This window comes from Apus apus, chromosome 6 (assembly GCF_020740795.1).
Source record: "Apus apus isolate bApuApu2 chromosome 6, bApuApu2.pri.cur, whole genome shotgun sequence".
Taxonomy (NCBI): domain Eukaryota; kingdom Metazoa; phylum Chordata; class Aves; order Apodiformes; family Apodidae; genus Apus; species Apus apus.
Genome location: NC_067287.1, coordinates 15248096 through 15261708, shown reverse-complemented (window position 1 = coordinate 15261708; position 13613 = coordinate 15248096). Strand labels below are relative to the sequence as shown.

Below are 13613 nucleotides of genomic sequence, written 5' to 3'. Positions count from 1 at the left end.
TGCTTATTACATTATTTTACTCTCAGTTGATGTGGAGATAAATAATATGCAGCTCTTTGACCCTTTCCTTTATCATTCTTGGTTATTTAGCTGTTTACAACCCACTAGAATCTTCTTGTTTTGTGCGTATTTAAAAATACTTGCAGGAATTGTCCAGAAAACAGAACCACTAATTTTGTGAAGAGATTTAGTTAGACTCTTATAAATCCCTGGATCTTTAATTTAAAATGTTTGATCTGAAGTATATAACAAAAAATACATTTGTTGTGGATGGTGAAATTTCTATTCCAGTAACACTGGGCTGTCATTTGGGTGCATCCTCTTAATTTTTTTCAAAACCGGAACAAAAAGTGGATGCTGTCTATTTCTTTCTGTTTTTTTTAATCACCACTTGCTATTTCACCATCTAAATTCAGTAGAACACATATATCTGAAGGTTTTTCCCCATAATACATTTTTATTTATTTTATTTAACAAAAAAAATCTGTTAACTTTGAATGCTATTGTTTTATTAAGCCCTTTATGCTGGTAGTTAGAGTTGGCTCATGGTGCTCTGTGTTTAAGCTTGCTTGGTCTCTGTACAATAGGTTAGAATAGCTTGGGGTTCTGAATAAACTGGTTTACTTACAAGAGAGTGAGAAATTCAGGGCAAAGTTTAGAAGTATATTGGCTACGCTACATACACTGAGAACAAGACTCAGGATATTTAGATAATAAACCCAAGTACTTCTGCAGGAAATAAACCAGAAGTGCCCATTCTGCAAAGGAATATTGGATATGTTTATGTTCCTTCCTCTGTCACAAGCAGTTAGTCTAGTGGCAGAAGGGTTTAGTTCAGCAGTTCAGAATAAAATTATTAAATGCTGGTTACTATGGAAAAGCGAAGGTTTAGGGGGAAAAACAGAGAGGAATACAGTTTCTATCTGATGCTGAGTCCAGGACAGGTGATCAGTCCTGAGTTACTGCCCTGCGTGTGAGAGATGCTACTCTACATTGCCTCTCTTTTCCTGGCTGTGGGACATCAGCTGCAGAGCTTGATTCGTTTTGCCAGTCTTTCCTAGCACAGTGGAACTAGGTGGTCTCTTTCAGTGTATCCTGTCTAGTGCAATTAATCTCACTAACGGGATAAATTAAGGGGCGAAGAAAGTGTGTTGGAATAGAAGGGAGCACATGATAGAGGGAGAACTAAGAAGAAGAATAGTACTGCTCTGTGGCCTTATGGCATGATCATTCCCTCTGGCTTTCAGACCTTACATAACCAGGTTAAGATACATTACTTGCTTCCCTGTATGTTTTTTCCTGATTTTTAACATATGAGGCAGCATGAAAGCTAGCTTATGCTCTTAAGTGCTTATATATGACCTTTACTGTTCTTGTATGATTAGTTTATTACTCTCATTGTAGCCATAGCTAGTTTTGCTCCTTAAAAATTGTAATTCTGTTATGAAGTTGGATGCTGTAGAAACCCTTTCATTTCTGCAGACTGCATATCTCAATATTCTGCAGAACTCAGACATTCTTTCTGACTCGGTAAGTATTCACCTCATGTAGCATCTGCTTGCTTTCTTCCTCCACTGAATGAGGGTAAAGCTTTTTTTTCCTTGCCTACAAGTTTTTGAATATGACCAAGTCAGTAATGAGAAGGGATGTAATACGTGTACTAGTGTCTGTGTACTTTTATCTCTCAGTAACTGAGAGGCAACTTAACCAACTTAACCCAGTTGCATTTATTATAGGAAAAGTGTATGCATATGGACAATTAGCACAGAGTGCTAGAACAGCTAGATAGATTATCCTCTGCATGACTTATTTGCCCTTAGGCTTTGTATCATGAGAAAGCTAAAAACAATTTCCACCTGGATATTTTCTTCCTTCAGCAGCTTTCTCAGATTCTGAAAGACTTGCAGGCTCTGTGGAAAGTGGCTGATGGGAAGTGAATCATGAATATGAATCAGCATCTCTCCACCCTTATAGCCAAAATGCTGTTGCTAGGATATTCTTCTTTGTTTGCTAGTCTTATCACATCATCACCCTTTTGAAATTCTCTGTCATCTGTTCTTTAATTACATTCAAATTCAAGCTGTGTGTGTTTATCTGGAAGACCTTGACATAATCTTACTCTACCTTTGCATCTGTTCTTGTGTTTTGCTGGCTTTGCTTTTCCTGAATCGTTCTCTGTTTTCTCTGTTTTACTTCCTTTTTGTCCTGGATCTTCATCTACCCTGTGTATGTTTGTGTGTGTGTGTGTGTGTGTGTGTGTGTCTTACTAATGTTACTTTGTAACCATGGGTTAGGGTATGCTTTTTTTTCCTTTCTACTGAATGTGTTTTGTTGTTGTTTTTTTAAAGAAATGTCGATTTTTGTCAGCTTGTTTCTACTCTCTTTCCACCACCACTCTGTTATTATAGTCTAATATGAAAATGAGCAGTTAAACAGAAGTGTTCTCTCAATTCACAAAAGTAAAGTCTTTCATAAAGTTTAATCTGTTACCCATTTAATTGAAATTTTAAAGATGCTAGCTTATTTTTAAGTGACACTAAATGATAACAATAAGATTAAGATGCTTACTTGGTGTTTAATTATACTTTATCATTTAAGAGTTTTGTTTACAAGAGATGAAGAAGTGCAAAGTCCGTTAAGTTATTCAGAGAAATTTTAATTTTTCTAGTTTGTTGTGGATTTTTTTCATCTATGGGATAAGAAGGAAGTAGAGGGGAAAAGAAATGGATGCTCACTCAGTAACTTATATTATTCTAATGAGAGATGCAACAGATTAATACTAAAGGATGAATTCTTTTAGCTGGGGGAACTTGGAGAAGATGTTAGCTACATTGTTCACCAAGTAAACTGGATCTCCCAGCATCTTGTATGAGTGCAAAGTCAAAGCATCCTGTTCTTATATTGAGTGACTTTGGCTACTATAATTCAGCAAAGAAATTAAAATTCAGCCCATTTTCCTCTATGAAGAATAGTACAAATACCTTTCTTTTTATCTTTACAGTTTTCATTTTCTATTATGGAGCAACAGAAGTGTTTTTGATTTTTTTGAAACAGATAATTCTGTCTTCCACTGTGATGGCATCAAGTGGCTGGAAACCATGTTAACAGTAGAAGTCAGGCAGGCAGCCCAGGCCAGATCTACTTCTCACATTCTTGCAGGCTTCAATATTTTACAAAGCATTAGATGGGAGTTTCTTTCCCACAATGCTTAGAAGCTGTTTCAGGTGCTGTTTTGAGGCTGTCCGTAGACTTGGGAGTATGTAACTCTGAAAACACTTTAATATTTTCAGCTTTATTTTAGTTCTAATGTGCCCTCTTGTGTGCTATCTCAGCTGAACTGATTCCTGATTGCAGAGTGGGACCACAGGATCTTCTTTAAAGGCCTGATCTCTTATTGGTTATTATGGAGCTTGAAGTAGAAAATAGCAGATGAGTCATCTGATATATAGGTAAAAGGCAGTATACAGCAGAGACCTTTATATGGCTCTAGAGTCCGAATTTCCTTCTGAAAAATAGAACAGAATTTGAAGGTTTCAGGTTCCACTGGTGAAATTAATGTTGCTTAAAAAAGCTGTTTTCATGAAGTGTGTAAAAGACACCATGCCAGAAATTCTTAGATGCCTAACTGAAGATGCTCAAAAATACATAGGAAAATTATAATTAATTTTTTGTTAGCTAGAAAATTGGCAAAATTTTCAAATAAGGAAGCCTGACTGGCTGAGGCTGAAAGAGCTGTCCTACCTCCCCTCTGTTCTCAGCCATGTGTTTCCACAGGTTGCTCTGTGCTGGCATCAAGTTAACACTGGAAAGGAACTAAACCATGAGACAACAAATTCTGTTTAAAAAACAGAAACAAACCACAAAATAAGAGTTAAATTGTTGGTGTACTTCCTTCAATGACTTTGTAGGGAAATCATGTTTTATCAGAGTAAGGTAGATCTTTCTGCTCTGAGTCAAGAGGTCGGTCCACTGTAGCCAGAAAAAGGGAGGAGGGAATAGGCTCTCTGTGCTTAGTCACGGTGACTGCTTAAGAGATTAGGTATTTTTCTTTGATCTTGCAATAAAAATTCTGAATTCTTCCTGTTGTAGCCTGTATTACAACAAATCTCATTGTTTATTTAGGATATATCTTTTTTTCCTGTTAAGTTCAATAATAACATCTCACAGATTATTTTAATTGGTCCTTAATTATTGGTTTTTCCATTGGTCAGTGCTTAAAATATCATGATGGACAAGGTTCGTTCATAAATGTTCCGTCTACATTTCTGCTTTTCTGGATAACTTGTATATTGTATATTACAAGTTAATACCTGCTGTCTTCCAGGGGCATTTGCTTCCAGTGGTTTTGTAATATCTGTTTAATGCCCTTGAATGTTGATGAAAAATACCTTAGCAATTGAAGTTTTCTACTTTATATAATCAGTACATATTGATGCCTCTTGAATTGTGCTTTGAGTTTCATATGTATTTCTATGTATATATGAACTATGTATATGGAAGTCTGAACACAGAACTTTGACTGTAAGATTCAGGAAGCTGCAGAAAAAGAATCATGTCTTAATTGCCTGAAATAGTGGGTATCCCATTTAGCAGTCTTATGGCTAATTATCATTACTAATCATCATTTGGGGATGTAGATAGAGACTAAAATTGGCTTAAGTCTAGAAGAATATTTCGTTCAGGCATTTTTGTCTTCTGAAAGTCTATATATGTTGCTCAGAGTTCAGTGAGGAATTGGGGACAATATAAGTTTTCTCCACATGCCATATCTACATATACAATCTCACTTGTAGTTTATATGCATATTTGATGTGTAGAATATTAGAAAAACTGTGCATAAACAATGAACAGTGGACTGTTTTACATGGCTTTAACAACTTCAATAATTGTGTATTTTTGGTTTTGCGTTTTAGGAAATAAAATAATGCTGATGAAGCTACCATTTCCCTGAATTTCAAGTTCTCAGGCTCACTGCCATTATGGGTAAGTCTTGTGTGTAATGGTTAAAAAGAATTAATTCAGATACTTTTTGTTTCTATTGAAGACCAGAAACATTATTGTCATACCATTCCTAGGAAATGTGTGCTTTGGCTGTGTCACTCAGTGTAATGTCTGCATGAAAGGCAGTGTTCAGCTGCTTTGCTAGTATTCAAAACACTTGGTTTCTTACCATTAGAATATAGCACTTTTCCCTCACTGTGTAGTAATCTAAAAATCCAAGTATAGGAAACAGAGATTAGTAGTATTAGGGTACTGAGTAGTATTTACTGTGTTCTAAATGGTTGTGGCTCTTGTGAAAACAACACAACCCTACAAAGTCTGTGTTAAAGAATTTGATCATATTGTCTTGTGCCATTGCAGTGCAAAGCCAGGCCTGTTTAGATGGTCTGATTTTTTTTTTTTATAAATATGTAGCATGTTTGTATTGCTTTAAATTTGATGTCAATTTTTCAAGTCCTACATTATTTTTCAGGAGTTGACCGTGGTATTGTAATCATTATGGTGCTCTCGTAAAAATCCCAACAAACCAACCAACACATACACACTTTTTTGTATTTTTTTTAGTCTTGCATTGTTATGCTAAATTTTTTCTAACTTCATGCTTAATAGTAAAGTAGCTGAATACAGCATTCTTCAGATTACTGATATTCTCCAACATTTTCTGTGACAGTAATGACTATGGAGTCATACCGGATATGCAGTAAACTTTAGATGCTTTGCAATAATGCTTTGGTTTCCTTTGTATGAAATATGCTACCTAGTGACCACTGGGAATGAAACCTCCTCCAACCAGCTGCTGAAAGAGCAGTTTATTTTTTTATTGTGGAACACTAGAATAGGATAGAACACAATAAAATAGTTTAACTTTCTTAACTGTGGCAAGTTATGAAGTGTTCTAGTGTGAGAAAGGAATAACTGAGCTGCAAGAATCCCTTAGTTCTGCTATTAAATATTGCAAGTAAAACTTGCTTTTATAGATTTTCATATCTTAGTAGAGTTTGCAATAATGACAGCATGAGTGATGATCCAAGTTACCCATTTTCAGACCACCTTTCTGATCTGTTCAGAATCTATTAAATTAGAATACTGAAGCCCTACAATTTCCTGATACGGCAAATATATTTGGTTATATTTTAGTAGAGTGAAAAGGAATTATCTTAATTGCTGAATACCTGGAATGCCTGCTTGGTGATTCTAATGCTGAGTTTTTTTATGTCTGTGCTTGAGAAATACTGTTTTTGTAGATCACAGCACTTAGCAATGTATTCTTCAACAAACATATCTACAGTGAACTAGCATGAAAGCATATAATCAACACCTTTGTTGACAAATTTTGTTATCCAGTGTTCTAGATGCATGTTGAGTATAGTACTGTTGCTGTGGCAAGAAATTAATACAAAATATTAGTGACAAATAGGTTTTCCTTAGTGATGCATGTACTGTTTTTTGAGCTCCTGAATGCTTTTCTGTCTAAAGGAGCATCCCAGTTCTATAGCAAACCTTGTCTAGCATGGCCTGAGGCCATCACAGCTGAAGTAAGGATTTAGGATTTTGTATGAACTTGAAATCTAAGCTGCATAGCACTCCTTCCCCTAACTGTCCTGCTCCTCCTTACAAAGTACTCCTGCAAGCCCTAGAAAACCCTGTACTTGCAGCCCTGGTAAAGTTCTTTGGTGGTTTAGGTTTGTTTGCTTTGTGTTTTTTTAATTCCTCTGTGGGCTGTCAGCAGATGCTGGGACAGTGGAAGTTTTCCTCTGGGAGTTTGTTTATGCTTCATATGTGCATGACTGTACCTGTTCAGGACACAGGAAAAATTATTCAAAATCACGTGTTTTTCTTTCTTTTTTTTTATATTATGAACTGGGTGAGGGAAGTATGATTTTGGATAACATCTCTTCCACAGACATTATCTGGAGCAAAGTAGATCTATTTTTTTTTTTCACTGTCAATCACTGTTATGACTTAAGTTTTTTAAACTTGCCATTTAAATGCATTTGCTGGTTAAGCAGTTAATTTCCTTAAGCACTGTTAATGATAAATAAAATCATAAGGTTTGCAACATGGCAGTATTTTTTTTAAATATGGCAATTATGTATTGAAGTGTAATATAGACTTGAAGATTTTAGAATAATGCCTGCCTAATTGTGAAACGAGGCAATAATGAACTTCAAATATAACAATCATTTACACTACTCTTATCTGGTATTTTTTCTGAGCAGATGAGCAGCAAGCTTTGAATTCAATCATGCAGGATTTGGCTGTGCTTCACAAGGCCAGTCGTCCTGTATTGCCTCAGCAAGAAACAGGAAAACCAAAGTCATCTTCGCCTAAAAAACAGGTAATCTTTATCCTTACTAACCTACGAGACACAGAACGTCCTGCTGTGACTTCTGTAATTATTTTTCTTGCCAGACCAGTGAGCATACCAGAATGAGCTGTTAGTCTCCCACATGTGCTGCCATTTTCTTTGTTCATGTTCTTAATTTAGCAGCAAAACGAAATGGTGGCATTACAGACCAGATCACTTTGTATGCCTAAATGACACAGAGCCCGATAAATTGAAGATCATAAGGGTGTTTTTACACTGTATGTATATTCTTTAATTATTGCTGTTGTTCTCATTATTAGGTTAGTACTGGAGTATTTTAAAATATCAAGGTGTACTAGCATCTCTTATATGAAATGCTTCTTTCAAATGAATTTTATAGGTATGCTAGCTTGCCCAGTTGTCAGCTATTTCATACTAAAGACTGGCAGTACAGGAGCAAAAATATACTTAAAGTACAAAAATGTACTTCTCTACTGCATCTTCAGCCTCAATTTTTTTTGTTTGTTCATATGCCAGAAATGTGAGTTCTCTTCAGCTCTCTTTTATTTTTTTAGATACTGAACACAGATGGAAAAGTATATATAATCCAAAATTATTTGAATATAATGTTTAGGAAGTTAGAAGAAAAATAATTAAGCCATTTCTGAGGTTAAATGTGGTGGTGGTGGTGAGGAGGGAATACATGTTTGTCATTCTGTTTGAATTGGAATTTTGAAAGTAATCACTTGTGAATTGAGTATTTCTTTTGGAAGATACACCATTGTTACTTGGATATGATCTCTCTGGTTGAATGCATTATTTTTTCCTGCAATAGTTGATTACAAAATTTGATTCTTAAAATTACTGTTTTGCAAAACAATTTTATTTTCATGTAACTGCAGATATTTACAGATATCTTTGTTACTCAGAAGTTGATTGCATGAATGTTGGCTTAATTACTTGTGTGGGTTTCTATGGTAATGGTTTTGAAACCAGATATGTTTCTTAAGCCTGGAAGGCTCAGCTCTGAAGTGCACATAAAAACCTGTTATGATAGCTCAGTCTACCTGCCTGTTTATGATGAATTCTTTAGTAATCAGTTCCACACTGAATTTTAAATCTTGAATCTGTTAAAATATTAAAAATATATTTATAGAGAACAATATGTTTACTTACAGAGCATTTATTATACTTTCAGAATAATTTTTTGTATTTTTAACATACTGTAAGCCTATTTCAGATACCTCATCTGAAGCAGGTTTTTAAAATGTTTGGTGTATCAGAAAGGACAGAAAATTAATAGAGACTGCATAAGGGTTTTACTTCTGGTGTAGGGTTATGGAATGGGATTTTCTGACCTTCATTAAAGGAGATTAACAAACTAATAGTGGTTTCTTTATTTCTTTTCTTTCAGAATGATGTTAGAGTCAAATTTGAACACCGAGGTGAAAAAAGGTAAGGTGGGAACACAGCAAAGAGTCTTTTATTATTTATAGAATTTTGTTGGGCTTCTATCAAAGTTTCAGATAAACTGTTTGAAATGTTTCAGATATCTGAGTGCATTTGGTTTGAGCTTAAATTTAATTTCAATATGAACACAATTTAAGGAGAATTAACATGTTTAAAATGTGGGCTCTAAGTATACATAAATGCAGAAGCATTTTACTGTCATTATGTCCCATGTAACATCTTTAATTTGTTTACCCTTCCGATAGATGTTTATAGCTTAGAAGAATTACTTAGATAATTGCTAATGAGGATAGATCTCAAATATAAGTAGACCAGCAAACACATTCTTTGCTACATCATGTACGTAATAAATGCATGATAATAAATTGTTACTGTAACACCCAGAGGAAGTAGCCTAGATCTTAAAGCTCAATAATCGATTGTGCTTTGGAGGAACCAATCTGAGAACTGTAACAGGAAAATATATCAGACTTTCATAATTAAATTGTTTCTTTTGATAATTTTGAATATGAGAGATGAATGATACACATGCTTAAAATATGCAAAATTCTACCTCTCTGTATCTCTGCTCTGATGGCTGCTCTAAAGCTTTTATAGAAGTTGATCTGTAGTTCTGTGCAGAACTGGTTTGTGAACAGCTAATTTTGTCTGTCTCTTTCTGAAAGTATAAACCTTCATTGTGCCTACAGTGACACGATTATAGAATAAGATCTTTGAAAATACTTAATGAAAAAGTAAATAATATTCTAGTCACACAAGTTGTCAACAGAAATGGTAAATTCCTTAAGTAAAGATTGCTTCAGGATGAAACTGAGGCTGCTTTTGTGCAGTCCTTTGTGTGATGTGCAGTAGAGCATAGTGTGTATCCATGCTGAGTACAGTGTGTGCCCTCTCTTTATGTGAGGTGGTAAAACAGGTGTTAACAGTCTTCAGCTTCTTTCTATCACTTTTCTGAACATCACATGTATCAGTGCATTGGGAAGGGTTGAGTGCTATAAGTGATTTGGATTAAATCTTCAAAAGCTTTGAAAACTGAAGACAATTCTACCTAGCAATTTTTTATGAAATAAGGGGAAGCGTGAATTTAAAACTATTTGCTCGCTGCCAGTCTGCATAGACAGTGCATTTTTGCAGTTTATCTTAATTCACTTTCACAGTGGAATAAGTTAGTCAATTTTATATGAATACAAGAATAAAGTAAGTGTGTGGAAACATACTTTCCCCAAGCTTTTATGCTGTTGGGCTGAGCTCTGTCTTGGACTGTCCCAAGTAACTTGAGCATGTTGCCCAGGGGTACTGGGCAGCTCAGGCTCATTGCTCAGCATGAGTTATAATACTTTTGTTCCCAGAACATGTAGATCTAAAGATAAAATAATTATGCAAGAAAAATAAGTTGTGCAATGGCTTTTTCACTTTTGGTTTTTTAAAAAGAGAAGTATAAAAGAGAAGTGATTCCAGGATTTCTCTCAATAGTGAATGTGGCACTCTGTACCAACGAATGTGCGGAGTGATGGGCAGAGTTCCACACCTGCTAAACAAACTGTTGACTACAATGAGAATTGGTGTTGTGGGGATTTTTTTAAGATTTTTTTTTTTTCAAAATTATATTTATTTTGAAGTGGCCTGGTTTCTAGCCTCATTTCAGAAATACTGTTCTCTAACCAGTGTGTCAACTGAAACGCTGATAAAAGAGAAAGTTACCCTTTGCTAATTTTTCTGCTTCATAAATAGTGTTCCTTTTTCCAATGTGAATTGAATGTACCTCACTAGCTTAGTCACTTCTAAAAACTCTGTTTAACTGTATTGAGTCTCAAATAATACAATAGTTTCCTGTAGTAAAAGGTCAGTTACAGGCATTTTGGGCTATTTGGTTTGACAAGACATTGAGTTAAAGTTTAAGTTATTGATGTACAACTGCACCATTCTTACAGGAGTACACTGAAGGACAGTTAGTGATGCACTTAGCAGTTTGAGCATGGTATTCGTTGTGTATATTAAAGATGGTGATGTTTAGTTACCTGCCTCAGATGAGTCTGCATGGGCACTGTAGGAGTAATTCCATTCAGATGGCTATGCTTGTCAGCTGTGGGTACTCCATTGTCTTAGTTTTCTGAAGTAGAAAATCTTGCAGATTTCGGAGGATTTGCCTCTGATTCCAGAGGCATGCAGAGTGTTAAGAGAGAAGCCATCCATACACAAGCAAGTAAAATAGTCATAATGAGATCTAATTTTATGCATGATTATTCCTTGTAACTTTTTCACTGCTTTTCTCTTTTTTTAATGACTCAAAATATGGAGGGCAGTGAATAAAGCATAGCCTTTTGTGGTTGTCTTTCTAATAAATTTTATTCTAAGATCATTCTTAAGATTTTCATCAGTAATGGACAAAAATTCTTTATAACTCAAATTGTGTTTCAGGATTCTGCAGTTACCAAGGCCTGTTAAACTTGAAGATCTTGCAGCTAAAGCTAAAGTTGCTTTTGGACAGACTATGGATTTACATTACAGCAATAATGAGGTAATATTCTTTGTCTTTTACATTCTCTCTGACTTGTACAGTGATTATTTTAAGGCTAAAATTTGCTCTTGTAAGCAATGAGAACCACTCTTGTTATAAAACATATTCATGTGACAAAATCCCAGATTTCTAATGTGTTATCAAATATGTAAGCCTTGTCTAAATTAGCATGGGCAGCAGATGTATGAAGTATTTTATGAGGAGAGTCCTATCTTATAATTAGTTATGTCTCAGACTTGATTGGGAATGGGTAAATTGTCTTTATGCTCTGTCACAATCCTGTGTGTGACTTTGGGAGAGTCTTTACTTTTTTGAGCTTTGTCATATTTATAAATTTGAAATAACATTTATCCTTCCTTGTTCACTTTTTTAAGGATTAATCTTAGGTAACTGCAAAATGCTGCATTAAGTAATGTTCAGGTTGGACAGCTAGGCTTAACTCTTGCTCCCCTTAAAGTAGATCATTCACAGGGAGTTCTTGGGAACAGTGCTAATGCAGCCCAGCCACTTGTGCTTGATCAATACTACTTCCAGCTTTGCCTTAGAAGTAGAGATGGAATTATTAATAGGAAATATATTTACAGTTTCAGGATCCATTCTTAAGAGTGAACTTTGGTTTTTGCCTTGAGTCGGCAAAGCGCATGAAGGATTATTCGTGTACTTGGTTATGCACAACACAGTTGCTCTATCTAATCTGCATATTTGCAGAGGAAAATGCCTGTAATTGCTGTTTGTTGGTTACTCACTACCTTAGCAGGCACTCCTGTAAAACTGATCCTTAAAACAAAGAATTCTTGAAGAAGGCTTTTGGAGATGAGGAAGGTTAGAAGATAAGGCCATTAAAGATGCTTTAGCCTCAGCTCCTTCCTCTGATAGATTTTTAGGCATTTGAGCAGGTTTTCTCCTTGTCAGTTTGTCTGTTTGGCAAGTCGTTACATCACCTTTTAGAACTGTGATGGTTGGAAACCTTTTGTTAGCATTAAAACTGCAGCTTACGAGTACACTTATTGGCTACCAGTACCTTCCTCCCTCATTGTTATTTCTTTTAGTATAAAAGTACTGTATTTCAACTAATGTTCTATTTGAACATCACTAACTGAGATTGTTGACAAGTAGAATAGATTTTTTTTAAATGTGTTGAGCTGTTCCTTTGTTACAAGCAGAAGTTTTAATTTACACTCCTGAAACATAAGCTCAATTTTAATCATTATAGAGCTCAGATCTCAACCGCACTTCAATGACATAACATTCTCTGTTCTAAAGATACATGTATGCCAAGTTAATTCTAACTAATTAGATCCAAGTAAGATCACAGTGAGGACTGCAGTAGTTTTATGTGGATCACATCATGCCTGATACACTTCCTTAGCAAATTATGTTTTTCAGTGGAGAAGTTTTTCAAACAAATACTTGTAATATTGTGAGATACAAAAATACGCTTTATGCTCTAGAAAGTAGGGCTTAGTTTTATTTATCTGAAAGACTTGCAGTAATTTAGTGCGTTGATACTATTGCACATTTCTCTGAGACTTCTAGGGTCTTAAATTGTACATACATAAAATGGTTGCTTCTTCATTGTAAAGACTTCTTCCACTGTGCTGTAGCTATTTAAGGCATCTGAAGGAGGAGTTAAGGCTGAACTTAAGATGTTTTGGTTCTGAGCATTATATTTAAAACATTATTTTCAAGCTTTATGGAATGAATGGCAAGTTAGCATAATTTTGTTTCTCCGAATTTGATTTCCTGATTTCTTTCTTGAGTCCTGTGTGAGACATCTCTTTTTAAAATTATTTTTCCTCCTTTTTGTAGCTTGTCATTCCATTAACCACACAGGATGACCTGGACAAAGCTATTGAATTGCTCGACCGCAGTGTGCATATGAAGAGCCTCAAGATATTGCTTGTAATACATGGAAATACACAGGTATGAGTTGACATGCTAAGTGTCTTTTTCCTCAGTTTTTGTATTGAAGTATAATTTGTATCATTTCATAAAGATGACATTTTTTTAGTTTATAATATTACTGATAGCTTCTTCAGTTAATTTTAAGCAGCTATTAGCATTTTGTATTGACTCAGTCTTAACTTTTTCTTAGAGCTTGTTCCTCTCTCTGCCTTCCCTACAGCGGTAGGAAGATGTTCATGTTAAACAGTGGAGAAGAACATAGAATTTAAGTAACTGAGCTATCTGGAGCTGTTCTAAAAGTCATATATTGGATGACACTCCTCTGTGGCAAGTTAAATGTTATAGCAAACAGTAGCAATGGACTATATAGGCTAAATAGTGAGTTATTGTGGTATTAGCTAACACATCACA

General features: G+C 35.1%; 1 protein-coding gene across 2 annotated transcripts in view; it reads left to right on the top strand.

Moving 5' to 3' along the window:
- Positions 1 to 13613, top strand: part of MAP3K2 (mitogen-activated protein kinase kinase kinase 2) — a 50460-nt gene that overhangs the window by 10949 nt on the left and 25898 nt on the right. For both annotated transcript variants that reach the window (XM_051623207.1, XM_051623206.1), the window contains exons 2-6: positions 4914 to 4983; positions 7221 to 7339; positions 8724 to 8764; positions 11198 to 11297; positions 13107 to 13220. In XM_051623207.1, the coding sequence (XP_051479167.1) occupies positions 4980 to 4983; positions 7221 to 7339; positions 8724 to 8764; positions 11198 to 11297; positions 13107 to 13220 (378 nt within the window). In that variant the 5' untranslated portion in view covers positions 4914 to 4979. The remainder of the gene's footprint in view (positions 1 to 4913; positions 4984 to 7220; positions 7340 to 8723; positions 8765 to 11197; positions 11298 to 13106; positions 13221 to 13613) is intronic.